A 24,781-nucleotide genomic window follows, 5' to 3' on the forward strand; every position below is an offset into this window, starting at 1 on the left:
AAGCTTCCAACCTGGTACTCGAATACACTGTCCAGTAATGCGACGCAGGGTGTTGTGTGCACCGCGGAACCTCCGAGACGAGCGGCTCCTCCCGGCTCTGCCCTCCCTCCCCTCCTGCCCCTCCCCACGCTCGCCCAAGGCCTGATGCATCGAAGCAAGAGGTTGCATCGTCGCTGTGAAAGATTTCAAAGGTTAGGCACTTAGTAGTGAACAACTGGAGCATTCGGTAGAAACAGTGGGATCTGGAACGACAATTGGACTAATTCTCTACATAAAGAGTATTTTTTTCTTTTTTTTTTTTTTTTACTGTACAATTTACAAAAATGCACACAATGAAAAGTTAAAGTTCTATCTAATAGCTTGATATAAAACCAATAACATTTCTTCTTCTCACCCCTACGCTTTTTCCTCTTTTTTTTTTTCTGGATTTTTTTTTTTTAGTTGTTTTTTGCTAAATCAAGCTTATATTGTAAACAAGACAAAACAGTGAGGGCGTGTTGCAGTCGACAGGAGAGAGGGACGGAAAGAAAAGTCTCAGCAGCAAGGAAACAGTCCTTACAAAGTAGTTCTCTTGTGGCTTTATCATGTGTCAGTGTGAAGGACCCGACGTGGTGAGTAAAATAAAAGAGATCCACATGGCAGCAGTGTCGGAGCAGAGTCCCAGCTGCCGGAGCGCTCGGTCAGCTCGGGGGTGTGTCACTGGCTCCGCCGAAAAGGATTGCTGTGGCTGAACATCAAGTCCCAGTGGACTGTCCTTTGTTCTGGTCTGTGTTTCTCCTCTCCCAGTTTCTTGGGTAGATCTCTTCCTTCTTAGCGGTGAACGAGATAAAACGTGGATGCAGTCTTTGTTCATGTGTGTCCATTTGCAACCCCCGACTCCCACCCTGACCGGGGGGAAAAAATATAATAATAAATTAATTAAGAAATAGCCCAACAAAAACTGCGCCAATCTCAAAAAGGATCGACAGTCTGCTTTTTCCGCCGTCTAAGGTGGGGACCGCTCTTCTCTTGGCTTCTCACATGTCTCGTGGATTTGGCATCTGGTGCGTGTCTTTGAACTAGACAAGGCAGTAGGGAGGTGGGTGAGAGGGGGAGAGAGAGATGCACTCCCCCCGCTGCCTTCCCCCTACGGAGGGAGCCTTCTTCCTTGATTTGTCTAGTGCAAAAAAAAAAAAAAAAAAAGAAAAAAAAAGAAAGGAAAAGAGAGGAGAGAGGCTGCAGGAGTGTCTCCGGACCCGGGGGCAGAGCAGTTCTCACAGCGGGGGTTGCCCTGCGGGCCCCCTCCAGCCCCGGGCACTGCACGTGTCGGAGCGCACAGCCTTCCAGATGATAAAACTCATCAATTTTAAATGCGCACACCTTGGAGGGTTTTGCCATGCCGCTAGCACCAGTCATCCTCATCGGCTTCGTGGTAGTAACTACGTCCTCTGGTGCCAGTCCCGGGGCCCGTGTTGAGACCCAGCGTGTAATGGTAGCCATTGGGCACCCTGCGGATTTGGTGAGACTGGGAGGTCAAGGAGGAGACATAAGAAGTCCTTGAGGACCGTCCCGAGTTGGTGGCCACCGCCTCCTCGAAGGTGAGGGTGTCCTCTGGCACCGCACGGTAGGGGCTGTCGGTGTCATCGCGGTGCCCCAGGTAGGGGTCGGAGCCAATGCGGGCCACCGCCGGCGGGGGTGGCTGCTGGTCCCCGCGCAGCAGCGCGTTGTGCTCAGACAAGCCGCGGCTCAGGCGTCCCGGGGAGAAAGTGGGCAGGCCGGTTTGGAAACTGGTGAAGTGCACGGGCGAGGAGTTAGCGGTCTTGTAAGTGATGCTGGGGCGTGGGGTTAGTGGAGTCTGTGGGAGCTGCCTCCGACCCCGGCATGGGGTACTAGCACCAGATGTCGACAGCAAGGGGCTCCCATTAACTGAACCACTGCCCTACATAAAAATTGGAACAAAGCAAATCAAAAAATAAAAAAGGGAAACACCAGACAAACACAAAGGCAGGCAGGTATAAAACAGAAGGAGAAGCAACAGGAGGGAGAGACAAGTCACAAGAAGAAAGAAAAGCAAAAAAGAGAGAGTTTAGACAAGCACAGTTAGGGGGAGGAGGTTCTCGAGAAATAATTCAACACGAGATGTAAAGAGCTGGAGAACTGAAGTTCTGCGAGCAGTAAATAAGAACAGAAATGATCAGAGCATCAGTAGGACGCAAACTGGCAGACGGCTCCAACAGAAGGGGACACTGTCCAGAGGGAAGGCATCCACATCATACACAGGCTCGACATGCGCCTTACCTGAACTAGGCGGGAGCAGCTCATAAACCTACGGTATTGTTTTGCAAATACAATTTTGCAAAACAGAACTCTGCTTTGGGGTGGATTTTTGCAGAATTTCACCCGACAGTTGTGAATGCTGATGTTGGGGAGCATTTCTGTGGTCAAAATTGCATTACGTGGAAGGAGGATTTTGGGGGCAGACTGTTTTTTTGTAGTTTTTGGGAATGAAGTGCATTTTGATTAAATAGCCACTTTCTGAAAAAACAACAACAAAAAGCTCTGTGGATGGGCTTTAACAAGAGGGTTCCTTAAAGAAAAGCATATTCACCTTCTCCTCTTTAATATTACACATTTGATTTTTGAGTGGTAGAAAAGTCTGGCAGCTTCCTGAGTTACTAATAGTGACACATGGGAGTGAACTAAGCTACAGTAAGTTAAAAAATGCCATGAGAGAGAGAAACGGGCCCTTTTTTTGGCATTTCTATTTACATTCTCCCAGGGCAGTATATGAATAGCCCTGCAAGTACGTTTTAAAAATCCCTTAGCCTTTCATGACCTAACATTTTGAGACCAGACCTTTAATTTTTAAAAGGCGGCTTTTCCTTCCCATAAAAACATCAGGTTGTTGCTTGTTGGGCTATCAATCAATGCTTGTTCTGCTCTGCCTGGGTTTTCCAGCACAGTTTTGAGGGCAAGCCCGGCAGTGCTGGAGGCTGTCAGCCCAGCAGCTGGATGTAGAGGTTATTTTAGCTGTCGTTGCCACGAGTCATGCCTTGCCTATCAGATGAAGAGGCAATCCCCACATTACCTGGGGGTGCAGAGCAGCCTCACTGCAGCCCTGCTCTCTGCAGGCATTGGGACTGATACGGCATTTGCTGCTTGTGTTGCTGGACCAACGGCTCATGTCTTTCCTAGCCTGGAAGCCAAGTCTTTGCCTTTCTCTTCTTTCATTTTCACTCTCTCCCTTCCCTGGCTTCCCCACGTTTCAGCCTTACTCTCTGCTACAGACCCATATTCCCGTCCCAGGCACCTGCCCCCTGGCTAAGCTGCCTCCCATCACCTGCCTCGCCATGGTGACGGAGGAGATGGTCACCATCACCCGGTGACCTACAATGTCCCAACATCTAGGGGAAGATGCCCAGCTTTTTCCAAGGGCCTGAGGCTGAGCACCTCAAAATTGCAATACTTACAAAAGAAAGCAGAACTAAATTGTTTTGATAAGTATTGAGCTGTCTAAAAATTTTTTTTTGCAAGATTTTCAAACTTCTTTTATCCGGTACCAACTCAGAAAATGATCTTGATTGTAAAAAAAATGGTGAGGTCTTTTTTCAAAATGTCCAACAAACTCCTTCCTGCTGAAACATTTTGAAATTCCAAGAAGTTTAATCTCATTCAGAAAATGCTTTTCCCAGATTCATCGTGAAATGGGATTTATATTTAACAATTCACCTGCACTGAAAAGGAAACAGTGAAATAATTCTCAGAAGATGCATAACATTTCTATGTGGGTCAAACAAAGCATTGTGAGTTGACCCACAATGAAATGTTCATGGCTTGGTTTTCTTGTCTCCTCTTTTGGCATTAAAAAAAACTTCAAAGAACTCCTTTCTGAACCAAACCTGTCCTGATTTTTGGCTTGGCTCTAGCTGGAATGGAGCCACCTTGTTGGCAGGGTGAAACTCAAGCCAGCCTCTCTGTTTGGTATATGCAGGGGCCTCTAGGGACCTGGTGAAACCTGCTGGGCCAGGGCTCCTGGAAAAAGCTGCGTCTCCCAAGGAGAGGGACAGACTAACAAAGAAAATACTTGAGAGATAACAAGAACCTTGTTATCGAGCCAAAATAACGCAGGAAACAGACTGACAGAGCTTCTCACAGACACCTTATTAAGACAAGGGCTCTTCAGCTCATTGTGACAGAAGCGATATGCTGGGTTTGCTATTATTTTTAATCTCTTCTTTTTCCCTAGAGCCAATCAGGGGATGTATTAGTAGCTCCACTCAAAGTAGATAACGTGTGAGTGGATAAAATATATGGACACTGAAACAACAGGCTTTCTCCTCCCCTTCTTACTAAGCCCACACGGGACATGGGGGACAATACAGATGTCACTGGAACTGGGGGAACAGGTCTATACAAGGCAGCTGATGCTCTAATGCTGAATGGCTATTAACTATGGGAAAGTTTTAGTTTTTAATTGAAACATAAGTGATATTTAAAGTTCTGGTAAGTTGAGTATGCAAGAAAGGAGAGGCATCATGGTAAAAATCAGTGCCACCTTCCTGCCTCTCAAAGCAGAGGGAGAAATTAAGAAATGGAAAGAAAAACCTCATTTGAAAAACTACATGAAGCCCAGTCGGGGACTGGAGCAACCAGAGATAGAAAAGACCTGCTGGGCTGCAGCTCCCTCTTGCTATGGCTGCACACAGTCCTGGATGCATCAGACCTTACACCAATGTCACGCCTGCTGCCAGCTGAGAACGACTGTGCAAAGCGTGTCCCACACCCCGGGTGTCCCCAGAGCTGTGGGGCAGCATCCCCCAAGCACTTCCTGCAGCACACAGCCTCCGAGGCTGCAGCCTCGATGCTGCTAAGGACCACACAGGGAGAGAGAAAGGCATGGGACAGGGTAAGGAGATGGAAAGCTGCTTCATTTTGCAGCTAGTGGGACACTATGGAGCCTCTTCATTTAAATCCTTCACCTGGGCTTTAACTCATGCTGAATGCAGGATTTCCTCCCACTCCCCACGAGCTGATGTTGTGCAGAGGCTGACAGCATCGCTCATCCCTCCTGAGACACCCAGCTGGTCACACACCACCAGCAGGCTGCAAATTTAGGGAGATTTTGGAGAGTGGCCAAAGCCTCCCTCTCAGCACAGTGGCTGTGCATTACTTGGAGATGTTTGCAGGGATCGTGCTGGCCCGGCGCTGAGCTCTGTCCCCCTCCACCCAAGGCCTGCCCTCTCCATCATTCCCCCTCTCCCTTACCGTGATTTCTTCTCCCAGCTAGAGAGCACGTTTGAAGATTGATTTGACACTAGGGAAAAAGGACTTTTTCCACAATTTTCAGGAAATTAACCTGTTCCACAATGAGGAACAACTCTGAAGCCCACGCAACAGCAGTTGGAAAATCCTGCTAACATGAGCAAACCCTGCTGAAATCCCAGCTCTGGCTGCCTGGAGTCCCTACACTGTTTTTACATTGGCTTGTACTGCGATGACAAGGATTTCTTTGGCAACCACCAAATGTTTGTGCAGGGGGCAGCAGTAGTTGCTAGATTAGCACAGCTGGCGGGGGAATGGTTCAGCTCAGTTGCCCAGGTCCCACGCCATGCTACCAGCCTGCCTTGGCTCAGGTACACTTTCTCCATCAGCATCAAGAGCTGCCAGTTCTCAGGTCTCCCAGGCTGCTCTGCTGAAACCGTGAGCAAGGGTGTCCTTGGCAGCAGGGTCTCTGCGAGATGCCTTGAGTCACTCACTCACTCTGTAGGCGGCTACTGAAGAGCCATCAAGTGACATTTCCAATCCCTGTCTTGGATGTGAAGCACCTAGAAGGACCTCAATGGCTTTATCTCCTACTGCCCAGCCTTCCCTGTTCTGTCTCCTTTATTTCAAGCAAAACATGGAAAAGGTGTGCACATCCCTGGAAGACCTTAGGGCTTTTTTCCCACCCTGCATCTCCTCACCTGTCTGTGTGGACCTTGCTCCGTCCCTCCGTTGGGTGAGGTGGGCCTGCTCTGATCGGCAGACTTGGGCTGAGAACGGTCCCGGCTGCCATAGCGGTCGCAGGAGTAGAAGCGCTGCTTTTCAGAGGAGGAGGAAGAGTGCTGCTTCCTCTCTTGGGACCGGCCACGTTCCTGCTTCTTGTCCTTGGAAGAAGACTCACCAGACTGGGCCACTGAAAGAAGAACGTTGGTTGGGGTTCACCAACACGGGAGGAACTCCCAAGGGTGGGACAGGGACGTTCTTCCATGCAGACAGGACCCCAAGTCACATCAGATGACCACTGTGCATCCTGAAGGGAGGAGGACAAGGGACAAATCCTTGTTTGCAAAGCACTTACCAGCTTCTCCATCGGCCAGCTGATGGGGGGACCTGTCCAAGGACTTCTGCTTCTTCTCTTTCCGCCGGTGGCAGCGGTGGTGATGGTGGTGATGTCCTTGTTCCGGTGGCATGCGCTCCAAGGAGTATTCGTAGAGGTGCATGGCATGAGGGCGCTGCGGGGTCAGTGTGGAGACGGAGCGCTTCATGGGGCTCGTGTCCGGGATGGGCTGCAAGGCAGATGGAGGGACACGGAGCAGGGTGAGGGCAGGCGCTGCACCGTGCTCAGCTGCTTGGTTCCCAGCATGGGGAGGGTTTTACAGTAAGAGAAAGGGGCAAGGAGGGGAAGGAGAAAAATGGTTAATTGGATATAACTGGAATGGGCAGAAGGACTTGTGGAATGGTAGATTTAGTGCTAAATTTGAGGAGCAAATGTGATCTCCGTTTGCTGAAATGGGCTTTACTTTTAGCAGAGTGCCAATCCACAGGTACCATGGGTGCAGAGCGATATGCAGCACTTCACACCAAACACAGCATCACAGGAGTCAACAGCAGATTAGCAGGGGCATAGGGCAGCACAGTAGCCAAGCATCTCACAAAGATAATTCTCCAAGACTAGTTTCACCCAAAGCTGCTTCAGGGACTGTGGTCATCCCGAAGCATCTCCAAAGAGGAAAGCATGAAAGTGTTGCTGGGCATCACATGGAAAGGGAGAAAAATCAGGAATAATAAGTGGGCAAGGTACAGGCCAAGCCACCTAGTAATTAGTTCTATCTCCCTGCAACTGAAGACAACTCCCGTCAAACATTTAAACCTCTCTTCTTGTCCCACCATTACTCCTTGAAGTCCTTGTGGCCAGGACAAGCAGGATAGTATGTATGTCCTGCAATGTCTACCAATTCTACCAGTCATTCTCCAAAAATGACTACTTGGGTTTGCTATTACTGTTTTCAAATAATTTGTGGCCAAACATCTGGACACTGAGCCCAGTAACACAGCCTTCCTCGGGCATTGCTGGACCCTGTCCTTGTGCCAGTGGCAGCTCCAGACTCTGCTCCCTTCCCTTTAGGTTCAAAAACTTACAAAGATGCTCTGCAGAAACCAAGACAAGTGGACTGCAGAACAACTATTCTCACAGCCGTTCCCTTCCCTACTGCCCAATCCCCAGGTATAAAGCTCAGAAAATGAGGACAATTCCCATGTGTCCTTCTCTTGCACTCTGCTGGCCTTCAGCTGGCTCTGTGGTGGAGACAGGGCTTCATCATCCTCTTGGAGGCTTCCCTGGGTCTACCACTGCATCAAAGCTGCATGGGAGAGGAAAGACCTCGGAGCACGCCGGTCCAGCCTGATGGGGAGGGAGCTCAAGATGTCCTCCAGTCCCTCAGCTCTTCTGTTTGTTTGAATTCACAATCCAATATGTGCCTCCAAAAACAGTTCTCGGAGAACATTTACTTTGTTCACTGTAACCTTTCCAAAGAGCCCTGTATTATTTTTACTGTCTATGCTATTTTGTTTGCTTACCCTGAAATTCAGATCTCTGCTGCCCCGTGATATTTACACAATGCAAAGCCAGTTGTTTCGCAGCTCTGCTCGTTATTTTGAGTGGAAAGAACCGCTCTCCCTCCCAGCGGGCTGTTGCGGGCAGATTATCTTGCATGCAAAGGTGCAGTCTGGGCTGAATTTTTGTTTGCTGCTCTCTCTCTTGCTAGGCAGTTACCCAAATTTTGGTTCTTCCCACTGGAGGGCAAGGTGGAGTGCTAGAGCTGGAAGGTTTGTCAGAGACACAAGGCAGACACTGCTGGGGTGGGGGAGCACAGCACAGCCTGCGGCATCGGCACATCCACAGGGGCTGCACCGGTTCAGTTAGCAGGACCATGTTGTGCTGCATTTGTCTCCTCCCGTGTCTCTTGCTGTGTGCACTTTCTGTGGGCAAGAAATTATACTGAAGAGCTTCATGTTTGTCCTCATTGCTTCCTGTTGAGCCTGAAGATGGAGGAGGGCAGAGTGGTCCACAAACTGGACAGTTAGGTTCAGGAATTGACTGATATGGGCAAAAAAGTGAAAAGTGAAAATACTTCCCACTAAAAACACCTATCCAGATTTCCAAAATCCATTTAGGAGCTGCCAGGAAGAAGACGACAGATTTTCCAACAAAAAGCGATCCAAATCCATAAGAAATGAACATTTATCTTTGGACTTTGGACCTGATTCTCTGCTTATTCTAGGGACAGAAGTCCCCACTGACACTAATGGGAAGTGGCAAAGCAATGAATACCCTTTCCATAAATCCTGACAATGCTCTCGTTACGTTAACGGGGCATGCACAGACTCCCCACAAGCCTCGGGAGACTATACCATAACCCTTCAGAGAGTTACTAATTGCTTCTTCATTACCAAACCAATTGTTTTCACTTCCTAAATTCCTGTGCAACAAGGCATACAAAAACAAATAAATAAGCCAAACAAACAAACAAAAAGTCCCTGCTATTACAGCGTGCGGCGTGCAATTGTGGTTCGAGGGAACTGCAGCAAAGTAGAAAGAGATAGCGGCTGCGTCGGTGCAACATTGGACTCCAAATGAGAAGGGAAAAAAGTAAAGGGTTAAGGAAGGTTAATTATTTCTTAACAGGAATTTAATAGGATACAACTTAGTGCAAACTACATACTGCTAGGTAACTCCCAGGTGACCGTGCTTTGCTCCTCTGCAAACAATTCGGACAAGATGAGAGACATTATTTGAAGCAGCCCCACAGTACAGCCATTGTCAGACATCACGGCAGATGTGCAGCAGACACGATGACGACAAGGGAGGGGAGGTGATGGGGGAGGACAGCAAAGAGGGAGGGAGGAGGTGAGATTGAAAGCATAGGAAGATTTTTTTTAAAAAGTGGAACATAAAAAGACAGAGGAATGACAGGCAAACAGAAAGGGAGACATCCAGAAACAGAAAGCATTGCAAATAAGAGTTATAAAGAACTCAAAGTTTGGGGGGAGCAGAAGCAGCACGTGAGAGGGAGGGTGGAGGGCATGGAAGGGGAAGACATACACAGAAAGTACATCAGTTATTCAGCTGAAGCTACAACCACCAAAACATTGTATTATTAAATGAGGTTAGATCTGCTCAGATATTATGGGCCTGATTCATAACAAGATTAGACAGCTTTCACATGGGGCAGCTGTGCCCTAGGGAACACGTACCATGCTTCTGTGAGAGACACTCACTTCTGCAGATGCCTGACTGCAATGGAGAGGAGTTTCCCAAGGAAAGGCTTGTGCTGCTGGCATTGCTGCTGGCATTGCTGCTGCCAACTGCATTGCCTTCAAAGGAAAGATGCTACTTGTGGTCTAGAATAAAGGACAACTTTGTTCTGGGAAGGGGGAAGGGAAGGAGGATGGGTTTGCTTTGGGGTCTGTTTCTTTTATTAAGCATGTTGAGTAGTGTTCCTGATAACGCAGAGAATCCCAGCTCTCATACAAAGACTGCAGTTTCTGAAGTCAGCTGGGAAATTTGCTAGCCGATGAAGTGTAGCTTGTGCCAGCCTGAGCACATTAGCAAAAATATTATATCTGTTGGAGCTATTGCTGTGTATGCAATACACGGGCTTTTAGTTTCAGGGTGCAGCATATCTTTCACGTTCTGCTTCCCATGGGGAGCAATGGAAAGAGCCCACAACCACGGGCTGCTCACTCCTGACTGTATGAATCAGGCCCTTTGAATAAGAGAGACATGACTATGAGTGGTAAGATGTTCTGACACACAGGAGGCAGGACGGTGGCTGGAGAGCATCCAGGACAAGCTAGCAATGAACATGTGAAATGCCCAGAAATGATCTGTGAAAACCATGACTTCCTGCGCACTAAGTAGCATCCACAAGTTGCTGTAAAAGTCAGCTCTAGTGATGACATTTCTTTACAAGAAGTTAACAAGGGAAATCCTCAACAATATTTTACTGACCAAAGTCACAATACAGTATATGCTAAATACTGTGGGAAGAGGAAAAAAACAGGGAGGATGCTTAATGTCTCAATGCAGCCTTCCAGGCACAGTCTCCCTGGTATTTTCTGTACCTACTACATTCATCAAAGAGAATGACAGCACATCTCCAGCTTTCTTTTTGGCTAGGGCACAGGAGCATTCCTTGACTGTCTGTCTGGATAGATGGCACGCAACTGTCAATGGGAAACATACGCCTTCGAGGAATACAGGCTGGCAAACAGTATTGTCCCCAGTTAATCAGAACAAACACTCTTGGGTAGGTAGTCATCAGTTAGCTACCCAGACAGAGGGATTTCTCTGGGTTGCTTTTTGCTGCAACCAGGGAGGAGTAAAACTGGGGACAGTTCTGTGTCTACGCATGAATACCTGCCATCCAAGCACAAAGGCTGGTTACCTGTCTCCAGGTTCAGCAAACATCTTTTAAAACAAATTTTCACAAGTAACTTCCAACAACACAGCAAGCAGAAAGAAGATACTGAGTTCTTGACCCACTCGGCTCCTACCGCCGGTAGAGGCCTCCTCACTCACCTGAGTTTCGGCAGCCAGGCGCGGCATGGAAGCTGCTCGCCCCTGGCTCTCCAGGCCTGGTTGGTGCTCTCCGTTGGTAAGTGTGGGGCTGATTTCCCTCATTTCTACCACCTGATCGAAACAAGAAATGGTTTCAGTAGCAAGAACATGAACATCAGCTTTGAAGCCATAATCTGAGAAGGCTTCTGCTAAGTTTGATTTAATTGTGAAGAGATGCTAGTATGGGAAAGAGAGTAAATTAAGAGCCATGGAGTGCCCAGGTTACTCTATCTTCAGTGCTGTCTTCAACAAGGAAAATAGCGGGCTGAGCTCTTCCACCAGCCATGGCAATAAGCCATGGCAATAAGCTGTGGCCTGTGAAACCCCTCATCTGAGTTTGTACACTGATGACAATGAGACAACTAGGAAGAGATAACCTTAAGTAACCTACCACAGCAGACACATAATTCCATGAAAAGCATGTCCATGTGTACAGCTATCAGACCGTAGAAGCTACCAGATTTGTTTTTTTCTCCATGATGTTCAAGCAAACTTGGGGTGGTAAGAGACAGAACAATTCTCGTCTCAAGGGATGGATCTACTGTCTGCTGCATTTCACCCTGTCTTCACCTGTTTTTTCTAAACATTTTCTAAAATGTCTAAAAATCTACTGCATCTCACCCTGTCTTCACATCTTCACCGTGTTTGCTCACCCGTTCAATGGGGATTTCTTCTGAGTGGCCTCGTTCAAAAGCTGGTGTCCTGGTTTCATAAAATACGTCCTGGGTGCGTTGGGTCCCCCAGGAACTGGACTCTCTGATCCCACCCTCTGGGGCTGGCCTGTCAGAAGGAAAAGAAGAAAAAAGATTAACTCTTTTGCAAAGAGATTTTGCTGACCTTATTGTGATGAAGGTAAACCACTCAGATAGCCTTTGAGTTTTCGCTTGTGAAACTAGTTGCAGGATAAGCACAGCTTCTGGTGAAGCTATAAGGTCCCCTGGGTTTTGCCAGGGCCACTTCCTATACAGCCTGAAGATCCGATAAGCAACAAGGAAATCAAACCAGCCATCACTTTTTTTTCCAGTAACTAAGGAAAACAACTTCTGCAGCTTAAGTTCTGATGAAGAAGAATGAAGAATTTTGGAGTTCAGGCAAATCATGTATGCAAGACCAGTTAGACGTTGGTCAAACACATCTGTAGCCATGCTAACGTACATTAGCTGAATGTACAATGGTACAGGTGGCCCTGGGTTTCACTGTTGAGCCTGATGTTGGTTTCCCCATTGGGGTTATTTGGGACATTTAAACTTCAGATATCTATCACTAAAAATCCATAGCGCTTGTGACCCAGACAAAAGTCACCTGAAGAAGAGAAGGAAATGGAGAACTGATTAGGGATTACTGTTACTATAACTGGTAAGCTCTCTGTGGAGGTATTATTTTGCTGAAAGAGAAAGAGCCAGATTCTGTCCTGGAAAGTCTCAAGAAGCTCTTGCTGTTACCAAGTGCCATGAGCTCGAGGGACAACTTTGTTCCCAAGGACCTTTTGACTCCCAAGAACTCACTACAGTGGTGGTTGGTGGGTCGGAGTTTGTTTGTTTGTTTTGCAATGATCCCAAATTCCTGTAAGCAAGCTCACAACTAGCCATAACGGAAAGCTCTCCAATTAAGATTCAGAGGAGACCATTAAGAAAACATGCAGCTCTCGAGAACCCAATGCTACCACCATGTGGATAACTGCACCTGAGGCAGCAGTGGGAAGCAGAGCCACATGGAGGCTTTTTGGTAGCCACTGGTGGGAAATTGTCCCAGCCATGGCATGAAGGCACTGCTGGTCTTGGTGTCACCAGCTGTGCTGCCCCACCTCCAGAGCAACTGAATCAGCACTGGTCGGGGTTGATGCATACACCCAGTGTGCATTACAGCTTTGGTGGGGAGGTCACAGGATACTCACAATGCACCCCCGTTGTTGAGTGAGGCTGAGCTTTTCTGGCGAAGGAACGCCTTTGCGTTGTTGAATGCTGCAGGCTGGGTTTGCTCCAGAGTGGCCTTCAGGGGGTGGAAGAGCGACACTGGTCCAGGCTGCAAAGCGCAAGGAAAGGTTGTCAGAGACAGAGCTGTGTATGGAGACGATGGGCTGCAGTGCTTTTCCTAGTTAATAAAAAGTCCACTTTGTCACCCTGAGAGATCAGCCCAGCAGAAAGCACACCCCAGCGTTCCCATGGCTGTAAGATGCTCTGAAGGACACTTGCTGCCCTCTGCTTTGCACAAGCCAAAGTTGTGCTGCAATCCCCTTCCCTCTAACAAAGTATTCCCCCGGTCACCAGAGCGCAGCAGGGATTTCATACACTGATGTGACCGAAGGGGCTGTGCAATTTGGGGGACTCGTTGTGACACTGGGTCTGCTGTAGTCTCCCATCTGTGAGACAGACAGACAGGCCATGCTGGAGATCAGCTGGATGATCATCCTGAAATCAATAGGTATTTGTCCTATCAGAAACCATTTGGGTTTGAATCCCAAGCCAGTTGTGTGGAAATATTTTCAAGAAATTGTAAAAATCTTCAGATCTATTAGAGCCAAAATGATCTTGAATAATTCCCATTTTCAAAAGTAATTAAACTTTTTATAGCCAAACTATCATCAGCTTTCAATAATTCTTTGGTGTCCCAAAGAAATCTTTTAGTGTTCCCCAGTCCCTAGGCCACTCCTGAAAATAGGACTTAGATTGCCAAATGTCACATGGCATTTTTTGGAAAAGACCTTTCCAGACCTACTGGAAAAGGCAACTGCGACGATTTTTTTTTATTTTTATTTTTTGAGAGAGAGAGAGAGACTTTCAGGAGAGGTTTCCATTTTTGAGACAGCATTTTCAAATCCCACCTGGAGAAGCATCCAGACTTTCTGGATGAAATGTGCCAGTGACTCTCGTGAGAGTTGCCCAGCGCTGGAGGAGAGGCTGCCCCAGAGGGAGGACCGAGAAGGACACCTTTTGGCTGAGTACCTGGCACAGGCCTCCAGGCGGCTGGTGGACTTGTTCCCTGCTGTTCTTATTCTGCTTGTAGAAGTCAAATATCATCAGCGCTGCGTAGACCTTCCCCACAGTCATCTCATCGGCTGTCAGAGGATGGTGAAACACAGCAGAGACATTCAGGTGAGGAACAGGAAAGGATCAGAAGAGAAGAATAAGTCAAAGAGCACAAGAAATAACAACAAACGGGTGTGAAAAACAAGGAGAAAGAAGAGGCGACATTAGAATAACGAGGCAAAACAGACACCGAAAAGTGGGAGAAAGAAAAAAAGACCAAGAAAAGGTTACAACAGACTTCTTCAGATCCTTGCCTGTTGCTGCCTTACACATCTGAGGAGGATGGCCCCTGTCTCTAACTCTCTGTGGCAAACATTCACAGAGACCGTGTAGCAAAAACCAGGCAGGAAAACTCTGTGGCATTGTAAGCATTGCTGACAGAAGAATTGCTAAATTAATACCAGATCCACAGCCAGCTTTTTATCAACAAAGACGCCTTATTCCTATTTCTTTGAATTACGGTCAACTGGGGCATAATGGGCTAATATACATTTAAAGAGTATTTCATTTTTCCAGATGTCTTTTTCACCCTCACAGCTTTGCTACCAGCTCTTCCCTGCACAGCAATGAAGCACTTACCGTAGAGCAAAGAGTTAAAGCAGCAGACATATAAGCATCAAGAGAGGAGGGGAGAAAAAGACTTAAGCAGTGACTACCCACTGATTTGCACTTCCTCAGCTCCCTCATTTTTCTTAATTAACAATGCCTTTATTGCTCTGCACTGTTTCTCGTTAATCAGGAAACCAGAGCCCTCATCTGGGCCGATCAAAAAAATGGCAAACTTTCCATTTTCTCAGCACATTTGCCTAGGACATCATCAAGTAACACAAAGGCCTTTAGCCCCAAAATACCTCACTTCTGAGTCTGTAACACCTCCTGGTTTTCTGGAGCCCAGATGGTAGAAATTGCCCTCCCATCCTGTAAGGCACAGACTGGAGGCAGACAAAGCTATGACAAAGCTCTGGAAGAGGCCACACAGGGCATCAGTCCCTTCTTGGCACTGTTTTTTGTTTTGTGGTTTGTTTTTTTTTTTCTAAGTACAGGACATCTACTGTAGCATGATGAAATAAATGCCTAGATGTGACCTCAGCTTCCCTAACTCCTTACATGACCATGGTGCGGGCTGTGAACCCTGCGGAGAGGATACCTAGAAACTGAACTGCACTCAGTTTCTTTGCTGCATCCTCTAGATGCCTGTGCACATAGATGGGGCTAGAGACAGAGCAGGCAAGCAGGGAGAAACCTTATGTGGCTGGGATGGGTTGGGTGCTTGCTGATGAACCACTTACGTTTGTGAGGAGGCACCAGCAAATCCAGAGTCTTCTGGGACAGATTGGGCCAAACCAGTGAGATCTCCTTTCTCAACTCAGCATCACACTGGTGCTGTTTAACACCCCCTGTAGAAAGGGAGGGGAGAGAAAGAGGCACACAAAGAAGAGTGAAAACCTTTGTCCTTTCAGCGCATACCACTATTTGCACAGCAAGCACAGAAGGCATTTCCCCCACTCCCATTTCTCAAGAACACCAAGCCAGCACCAGCTACAGCGGATGTTGCAAAGGTAATCGGTGACCTCTTCCATGACAAAGGTGTGTGAACTCAGCAGGACCATCATCACTTCAACCTGCTGGACCCTCTGCTGTTCCTTGGGGCTTAAACTTAAGCTCAGACTTATTCTACCTAACTGCAGGTGCCTGCTCATTTGGGGTGCTGGATAGTGTCAGCAGAAAGCAGCAGCACCTCTCAGGTGTGATGCAAAGGACCTGGTCTGAGGTGCTGGACTATGAGCAATGCCGTGATTGACTATAAACCCTCTCCACCAACAACTCTTCCTGAAGTTTTTGGCAATGAGACATAGGCACGCTGTTCTGTATCAGCAGCATCAAACAGCAGCTATATCGCAAGGTAAAGCAGAAAGCCAAACACAGCGGCATTATTCAAATGGCCAAAGTGAGGTCTCAATACACAAGTGGAAAGTGATTAAAGTATATGTAAGCCAACAGGCCAGCTCCCAAGTGAATGCACCGCACAGAAGGCAATTAAGTAGTTCATCTGAATGACAGAGATTATTTTTCTAAGAGAAAAGTAATGGCAGGAGGCTCTGGGTACTCTGCTACATGGCGGTTTGAACTCCCACATGGAAACTCATTAGGGAGGGTTTATTAAGGGCCTGTTAGTCCCACTAAAGACTCAATTAAATGTAGCACACGAAACCTATTCAAATGAAGCACGTAACAACAAAACAGGTCAAAAACTCACAACCCACAGCAGATATAAACCTTAGAAAGAATCCAGTGCTATCAGCTGAGCTCTCTTCTCTGGTTCCCTTCCAGTGCGTGGCCAAAAAAAAGGGGGGGGGGAGCCTTTTTCAACTGAAAAAGGCTGTTTGAATTACCATTGCTGGCACATAACTAGAAGTCTAAAATGATACACACTCTCAGCGTCCTTATCTAGAGATTATTACTAAAATAAGGCGCTGGCCCCTAAAATCCCAGGCAGTCCTAAACGCATCCTTAGAAATGAGTGTCTGATACCAGGTGTCACTCCCTAGGGGAGTCCCAGTGGCCTCTAAATTGTGTCTTCTTCCAACAGTGCCTACCCAAAGCATCAAGGAGGAAGTTTAAGCAACATATGAGGGAGGTAATTAACACAGAAAGGTTGAATGGCTGGCCTACAACCGCTTAGGAAAAGCACAGCATCCTAACCCTGCCCTGCCCTTTGCTCGTAAGAGCATTGTTACCTCCTGTTAGCTTTTAAATTAGATATAAAAGTGCTTTGGCCAGTCATGCCTTGATTCTGACCCCAGCCATCCTGATTAAAGAGCATAACGACCCAGAGAAAAGGCCAATGGATTTTATTACATTGCGATGTTTAATTGGGAAGTCAAGTAAATGCCTGATTAAACACTTAAATAATTAAATTTTATCTCAAGGCGGAATGCAGTTCATGGCACTTGGAGTCACTGCTTCGCTGCCAGCAGACAGCAGTTGGAGAAGTAGGGCTGTTTTTCCCTCATGCTGGAATAGTTAAGAAAAGAGGTGTGGAAACTCTCGTTTCTGTTACACGGCAATGAGCACACGCACAGGGCTGTGCTCACGCCCTGTGAGAGCTCCCGGCTGGGATCGTCAAAGCTCTCCACATCTCATCGACAGGGATGTCAGGATGCGGCCACCCCAAAGGCAGAGCAATGCTCAGGACCCCTCTCTGTTGCCTGTCCCTGAGGCTCCCTTGTTCTCGGGTGCTGGCAGGCAGGCAATAGGAAAATAGGATTTCCACATGGCTCAGGATTTCTGTGGTTTTGGGAGGACACCAAACCAAGACACAAGTTGGGGTTTGAGCTCACGCCTGCTGTTAGACATCACCTCCCTCTCACCTGAGGCGAGTTTGATTTCTAGGGCAGTGCGGATCAAGGCCATCAGCGTGGACGTGAAGTGAACAGTTAAATCTTCAGGCGAGATTGGCATGTTCATCCGCACCAGGCGCTGGAGAGAGAAATGCAGTGGCTGTGAGCGGGGGTCAGGATTCCTCCCCCCACCACCCCTTCCCTCCCCCTCTGCGAGCCCTTAGAAATAGCCACGTTACAAACATGTGTTAACTTTTTGTGCACTGAGCTAAAATGCATCTTCTCCTTGTAGATGTCAACTCCTTTTCAAGAGCAGGTCTGAGCTGTAACAGCGGCTTTAGTTAAACAATTGCTTTGCCAGCATTTGTACTGCAACCCTACAGAGAGTTCTTCCAAAAGAAGCCAGTTTGAATGCCCTCATCCCATTTCACAGCCTGGTACCCTGCTCCTGATGGTCTCCAGCTATCTTCCTGCCTGCAGCCTCCAGACATGTGGCTAGTACCTGTCACCCCTGCTAGTGGAAAAAACCTCTCAGCTGAGAGGCACAGCTCTCTCTGCCAAAGCAGCATGCTCAGAAGATATAAGCCTTGAAGCCACCTCTGCCATCCTTTCCTACACCAGCTACCTTCATCTATAGTCTGGTTCTACAACAGGAGCGTTAGCAACAAATGGGACCTAGCATCGTTAATTGAAGTAAGATGATGGAGGATTTGCATCCACCATCCGAGGATGTAGCTCCATCCAGAAAGCGACTGTGCCTCTTCCAGCTGTGCGGGTGACCTTGCCAGTGAGTGGATGTGAGGAAGGAACTTCTGGTGACAATGACAACAGGAGGTGTGCGAGTGCTTTGTACAGGAGCTGTGCAGTCTCCAGAGTGGTCCCGTGATGATGCATTTTGTACACAGCCTGAAGCACACTTGAAAATAAGGCTGGTGAGCCCTGTGGTGTGGCTCAAGTACTCTGGGGGAGTTTGGGTCTGGCTGCTAATAGGTAAAGGTGTGCAAAATCCTTTTCATTGGAGACACTTGGGTTCTGTCTCTTAACCTCCTTTCTCTGTGGGCATCCCAGGAGCTCTGAAAGTCTTCTCCTTTCCTTCCAGTCAATGAGCTACATCCAGGCCTTACCCGTACAAGAAGAAGCTGGATTAACATGAGTACGACTATAATTTCCCCCAATTATGTTCTTTCAGTCCGAACACGGAATAGTCCCTCAGGAACAGTATCTTCCAAGATCTTCAGACAGCAACTCCTTCCCCATCACCAGTCAGGACCACCTCTGACAGGGCAAATTCATCATTCTTGTAAGCAACGAAGTACCTGAGATTGCTTTGGAAAGCTGTGGCTCCCTTAAGGCTGCTGGCAGCAGAGCATGTAAATGCAGACAGGGAGAAGCACTCTCCAAGCCTTGCTGATAACTTTAGCAACGCATTTAAAGGATGGATTTCTTCTCCTTCAGCAACCTAATGATTTCTCAGCTCCTCAGCTTTCACAAGCTGTTTAGAAACTTCCTTGGCCGGAGCCATATCAGATAAGCCTCTGTGTTTCCGTTCTCCAAGGGTACGTGCAACCCAAGGAAGTCACTGGGCGTTAATCTGTCTCAGCAGAGCCTCGCAGCAGCCTGTAAAACCAAGTGTTATCTTGGCCTGGGCCCCTTGCTCAGGAGGGAATTTCATCCACATCTGAAAGCTGCTTAGGCTGTTGTTTTGATCCCTATCGCTGTACAGAAACCTTCTCTTTGTTTAACAACAGACCAACATGCTGCTAAAGAAATTTAAGCACAGTCAGCAGTGGGCTGCAGACTCACCAAGGCAGTAAACTGCCGCAGTGGAGAGTGCGCAGAAGGGGCCAGATCCCACTTTGGCTCTGTACACTACAATACTATGCAATGTCAAGGGCTGTGAGTATTTTTCAGAGATGCAGCTTTGCTGGTGCAATCCTCACTTCAGATGCGACTGCAGCGGCTTAGGGGTGCCTCGTGCAACCCCCACTCACCCTCCTTGCTGGCCTGGGGAAGCTGTGCGGTAGAAACACCGCTGCTTATGGGCAGTTTTTTGCTGGTGAAGGGAAACACGGTGTAGCTGAGAGCAGGGACGTGCCTGGAGTCTCAGGCGAGGAGACAGGCAGAGCGGGGCAGAGCGCTCAGTGTGAGCCCTGGCTCCTGCTCCTGTGCTCTACCTAAAACCAAGCCAAGACTGGTGAATGAAGACTTGGTAACCCTTTCCATCACTGGGTTAGCCTCCCTGCTTAGAGGAGTATCCAACACACAGTTTCCCAGAGGTATGAACTGAGCTACCTGAGGCATTTTGGTGCTCTGAGGGAGGACAGACTCCAGCCCTCGTACCTTCTGCCAGCCAAGGAGAAAATGTCCCCCCCTCCAGGAGGGATGCATGCTGGTGCTGACAGGGGTGGACGGAGGGCACAGGGCACTGGTCCAGTGCAAAAAATCTGCTTCTGAAGTGAGCTGACATTCAGAGGAGCCGAGACCTCCTTATTTATCTTATTACACGTCTTTGGATCTCATTGCATGCTGCAGGGACAAGAGGCTCGTGTAACAACCTACCCTGTCTCCTAAAGTCTGAGACAAACCACTGTAATCTCAAAGAGCTTTCTTAAAGCATGCCCAGAGGTTATCTCCCATGTCTGACAAGCCTCAGAGATAGGGAAATCAAAGCCAAGACTCTCGTCCTTTTATAATTCAATGACAGTATCAAATGCTGGCAACACCACAACAATTTTTTCTGTTCACCTATGTCAATTTTATTGGATTTTAATCAGGATTTTAATTTAGACTTCTGTCCTCAGCACACAAAAAGTTAAAACAAAATTATTATATCGACGTGAGCCCACAGTTACCACTTACAGAGTCCCACTGAATGCCAGTTCAGTGGGAGAGAGAGTTAAGGGATAGAGAGAGAAGGAAGATGCAAGGAAGTGAAGAACAAGCAGATGAGAAATAATTCCTCCCAGGAGAGCTCTATCCTCACAAAAACTAGAGCCAAAAAAACATCTTGGGACTGAGACGCCCCAGGTCCCCCCCAGCTGACTTTCTAGAACACGTTCCCAAAGAGAATGGATGCAGAACACAGGCCACATCATAGCTACATGCAGCAATGTTGTATGAAGGTATTTCCTCCTAAATTTTAATCAGGGACAAAGGATTTAGAGGGAGATTTTCCAAGGAAATGCACACTTGCAATTGCACACTTGCAGGAAGGTTGGCTGAGCAAAACTCACGTACAAGTGCTGAGTAGGAGTGCTGCAAACAGCCACCTGGAAGAGTCTCTCCCCCGACCACGTCCCTTCCCTCCTCCCCACGCTACCCTCAGCACTGCCTGGTCTACAACATTTTTTCCATCCCAGTATGCAAACTGGTCAAACAGGTCAACCCGGACACCTTTAGGTCATTGCAATTTCTGATCTGATAAACCATCAGCCGACAGAGACTGTGGTCCTTGTGCAGGTCCTCACGCATCTCACAGCCCCTAGCTGGGGTTACTGCTGGCTCCAGCAGTCACCCCAGGAGAGGGGAGGCTTGGGTCTGGCTTGGGTGGGATGTCTCCCTCTCTCCTCTCTATTGGGGTGGCAAACTGGGATGCATCTCCCTGTCCTCCCCTGGGGTAGGTTGTTGGCAGCCAGTTGAGGGGCACTTGCATTGCAAGGTGGGTTGCAAGTTGTGTCTACCAGGGCAGAGCAGTTGCCCATTTCTTAGCCAAAAAAGCCATTAAATGGGACAGAAGTGCCTTATAACCTGCTGCAGCTAAGCCCAACAGGTTTCAGCTACAAGCCACCCCAGATCCTTCCCGACATCAGTGAAAACTGCTTTCTTGAAAATGCGAATTGAGAAAATACGTTGCTCAAATGGACATACTACGTTTCTGGGAGAGCTCCTGCTGAAGATGAAGCAGCTGGGAGAAACAAATTCATTCAGCTTTGATTCAAAACAGCTTTGCCACCACACCGTGTGGGGGAGGCAAGGGAGAAGGCAGTTTGGCAAGACTTGCTCACACCACATCCCCACACCGCCCTTGACACCCAGAGGACTCAAGGAGTCACCCAGATATTGGCACAGCCACCCCAGAGGAGGGACTCAGCACCTGAACTTCCCTGCACGTTGTCTGGTGCATTCTCCTAGCGCCAGAAACACAACTGAAAGACTGAAACTACAAACAAAAAGAAATCTTCATTTTCTCCCCAATATTATAAAACAACCTCAACGTAAAAATATTTCCTTCCAACATGTGCAGAGCAAGAAACTTCAATCCTTTCAAAGGTACTTTCTAATTTTACCTATGTTTTAATTCATTTACATTTCTATAGGACTCATTTAAAAGGAACTGGAATCCAACTGAAATTGGTAAAATTTCTCAAAGTCAAATATTCTGATTGACCCAAAATTGCTCTTTGAAAAATTAATCAAGAACTTTTGATTTTCATCCCTAACCAGGATAGAAGAGAAAAATCTCAATGTTTTTCATACAGCATGGGCATCAACAACATGGTTAAAAAAACCTGAACCAGTTGTTTAGCCTTTACACAGTTTAAAGTAAAAGTAACATCTTCCCACATTTTTGCTGTTTCTTCTGGCTGAAGTTGCACTTCAAGGCCACATCTTACCACTTCCTCATGCTTTGGAATACGATGCAAAAATTTGATTTAAAAAAAAAGTCTGATTTGGATAATCTTCCATCTTTCTAGACCCCAGAAGGAAAACATACGACCCTGTTGATGCAGATGGCAGGGGACCCGATGCTTCCCCACACTAGTAAAAAGCTTGCATCACTTGGGGTGCCCAGGGAATTGCCAGCCACAAATGAGGGGTGTTCAGGTGAATTAATAACTGGGGAGCAGGAAAAAAAGGTAAAAATTCCTCCCAGGTGTCCAGACCTGGCAGGAAAGGGCTTCTCTGCTCCCCGTGCTGCTCCTCTTCCTCCCCTCATCTCCAATTTCCTCCAAGAGCGTTTGAGGAAAATCAGCCGGCAGCAGATGGAGTCCCCGCTCCTATTTCCCAGCTGCGCTTGGGGAACCCTCCTCCAGCCCTTGATTTTAATTAGGCAGTTTCAGAGGCATCCCCCTCCCGAGCGAGCGAGGGTGAGGGGAGCTCATTAATGTTTCTGCAGGAAAAGGCCCCAGAGACGGGAGCTGCAATATTGTCTCTAGAGTCTCCTAATTAACTCTGTGCAGACAACAAGGTAGTAACCTATTACAGCCAGGGTTAGGGAGGCAATGCTTTTTGCTCCAGTTACTTGTGTGGACAGGAGGGGTGCAGACACCCCTCAGCTTCTAGTAGTGATTTAATTGCAAATAAACAAAGACATCGCTAACGAGAAACCAATCCTTTCTGTCAAGCAGAACTGACAGAATTTATGCCCTTTCAGCATTTGGTTTCTGCAGATCTTCTGCTTAGAAACTTCTTGGACAACGTCCAAATAGGCAGGGAACATGTTAGAGAAATGGAGGAAAATTCATCCCGGTGTCAAAGCCAGGATAAAAGGTCTCCTGCTGGCTCCCAGCCTGACCTAGAATGTGAGCACTGAACAGAAATATCTGCACCATAAATTTTATTCACCGACATGTTTGTCCAAACGTTAGCAGGAAGAGGAGAATACTGAGCTACGAATGCCAGGAAAACTATCTGGCACCCTGATGGATTTGAATTATTAAGAGCACCCCATCAGCAGCTCCCATGCAGCCCCTGGGACAAGAACTGCTCTGGGAATAATCCCCAAATGTGAATAAATTTGGGACAATGGAGCACTGCTTGTGGGAAATGAGGCTCAGTTTGGTGAATAAATTATTTGCTATGAATAATTCACCCCGACCTAGTTGTAATTATTCTGCTCTCATTTAACTCTTCTGCTGGCTTCAGAGAGGCTAGCCATGGCCTTCCTCCCTCCCACAGCCAACAGAGGAGCCAGGTCTGTGCCCCAAAATGTGGGTTCTGTCTCTGGCACACAACTGGACCTGTTGCATGGAGCAGTCATCCTAGCTTCAGCAGGTGCAATCTTGCTCCTTGTCCAGCAAAAGCAATGCACGATGCTAGCTCTGTGCAGAAGAGGTAGCAAGGCTGGGCAGCTGGCAAATGGACTGTTCGAACTCTTGTTTAGCCTTCAGGGACCTAATCCAGATTTTAAAATCCATGTGACAGTGACGGGCAAGGTGAGGTGCAGCCCTGGTGTGGATGGGGAGCCAGCCCAGCCCCGAGATCACCCCCCATCACATATCCAGCAGCCTTGGCCATGTCAGGAGGTGCTAAAGGGAGAGCCAGAGTCCTCCTAATCCCTGCAATAAATCACCTTGAAACAGGGTGTGCAAAGGCATGCTTCACAGCACCAACAGAACCACAAAATAAAGTCAAGAGCCCCCTCCGGCTGCCAGCATCGCCCTGCAGAGTCCAGGCAGGGCTTCCCCTATAGGTAGACTCGAACAGAGGTGGAGACATGCCTGCTGGTGATGCTGTCTTCTCCTGTCCCCAGAGAGGGACATAAAAATGACTCTGAAGAGCAGTGGGGAAAGGCTGGGGTTATTGCCTCTCCTAAGAATCACACCCTCAGGCTCTCAAAAAAAACCTTCTCCAGCCCCACCCTTGCAGATATCTGCAAGATATTTTGATGGCACTGTAGTGCCAGAGAGATTTAGCAGCATTTCCTTCTCCCATTTTCTCTAAAGATGCACGCAAAGCTCTGTGGTGCAAAGGACGGACTGACACCAGGTGACAGCAAAGCTGGCTGCCATTCTGCTCTTATTGCTACTACTGAATAGCATATAAAACCCCAGGACCCTTTGCTATAGACAAGCTGAGTCTGTCTAAGAGGCCTCAAAGTCTCAATACATGACTGTAAATGGAGTGAAAACAACACCACCACCCTCATCTGAAAATGGACAAGCAACCAAATCTCAAGACACCAGAGTAAAGTCAAAGTGGTTTTCTTCCCTCTTTTCAGTTGACTGGGTAGAATAGATTTTAAAATTCAGTTCTTTCACCCTTTTCTCACCCCCCCAGTGCGGGATAGAGCTCTCCTGGTGCCCAAGCAGCATGGCCAGAGGACCCCATGCATGCACCTTCGGGCAAGCAGCAAGTCACGCGCACAAAACTGCAGAGGCTGGTCACACCGACCAAGGAGAACAGTTGAGAAAGGGGAACCAGAAAACAGCAGAAAGGAAGGACAGCAGCCAAGGAGGCTGCAAAGACGGAAAATCCAAATTAAATGACAGTGTACACATACTGAGAAGGCAACACAGACGAAGACAGAGGGAAAACACACAAAACCTTTGCAGAGAGGACTGGGAAAAATATATATGGAAAGAAAAAGGGTGGACATGTGGGGCAAAAGAGCTTTTGCCAGACAGAACAGTAAGGTTTTTAAAAAATCATTTGGTTCAGAGGGAGAGAGGAAAAATAGCACGGACAAAGCCCTGGCTGCTGTTGGCACCGACTGAGCTACGGCTGCAGGACAAGGGGTCGTTGTCCCACTGCACACTGGCTCTGCACGGAGGTGTGTGTGGCTGGGTGGGCTGCACTGTCCTCCCCGAGTCTCCCATCAACTGTGGGAGGAC

The 24,781-nt window shown here is 47.8% G+C and overlaps 1 protein-coding gene across 1 annotated transcript in view; it reads right to left on the reverse strand.

The window, feature by feature from the left end:
- Positions 1 to 1,381: 1,381 nt before the first annotated feature.
- The window catches only part of CACNA1B (calcium voltage-gated channel subunit alpha1 B), a 298,173-nt gene continuing 274,773 nt past the window's right edge, over positions 1,382 to 24,781 (reverse strand). Inside the window, exons 40-49 of the mRNA XM_072882927.1 lie at positions 17,259 to 17,367; positions 15,177 to 15,284; positions 13,804 to 13,916; positions 12,756 to 12,883; positions 11,515 to 11,641; positions 10,823 to 10,933; positions 8,964 to 8,999; positions 6,320 to 6,527; positions 5,943 to 6,154; positions 1,382 to 1,918 (exon numbers count right to left, since the gene is read on the reverse strand). Coding sequence (XP_072739028.1) covers positions 1,382 to 1,918; positions 5,943 to 6,154; positions 6,320 to 6,527; positions 8,964 to 8,999; positions 10,823 to 10,933; positions 11,515 to 11,641; positions 12,756 to 12,883; positions 13,804 to 13,916; positions 15,177 to 15,284; positions 17,259 to 17,367 — 1,689 coding nt within the window. The remainder of the gene's footprint in view (positions 1,919 to 5,942; positions 6,155 to 6,319; positions 6,528 to 8,963; positions 9,000 to 10,822; positions 10,934 to 11,514; positions 11,642 to 12,755; positions 12,884 to 13,803; positions 13,917 to 15,176; positions 15,285 to 17,258; positions 17,368 to 24,781) is intronic.

The sequence above is a fragment of the Ciconia boyciana genome, chromosome 18 (genome assembly GCF_034638445.1).
Source record: "Ciconia boyciana chromosome 18, ASM3463844v1, whole genome shotgun sequence".
NCBI lineage: Eukaryota > Metazoa > Chordata > Aves > Ciconiiformes > Ciconiidae > Ciconia > Ciconia boyciana.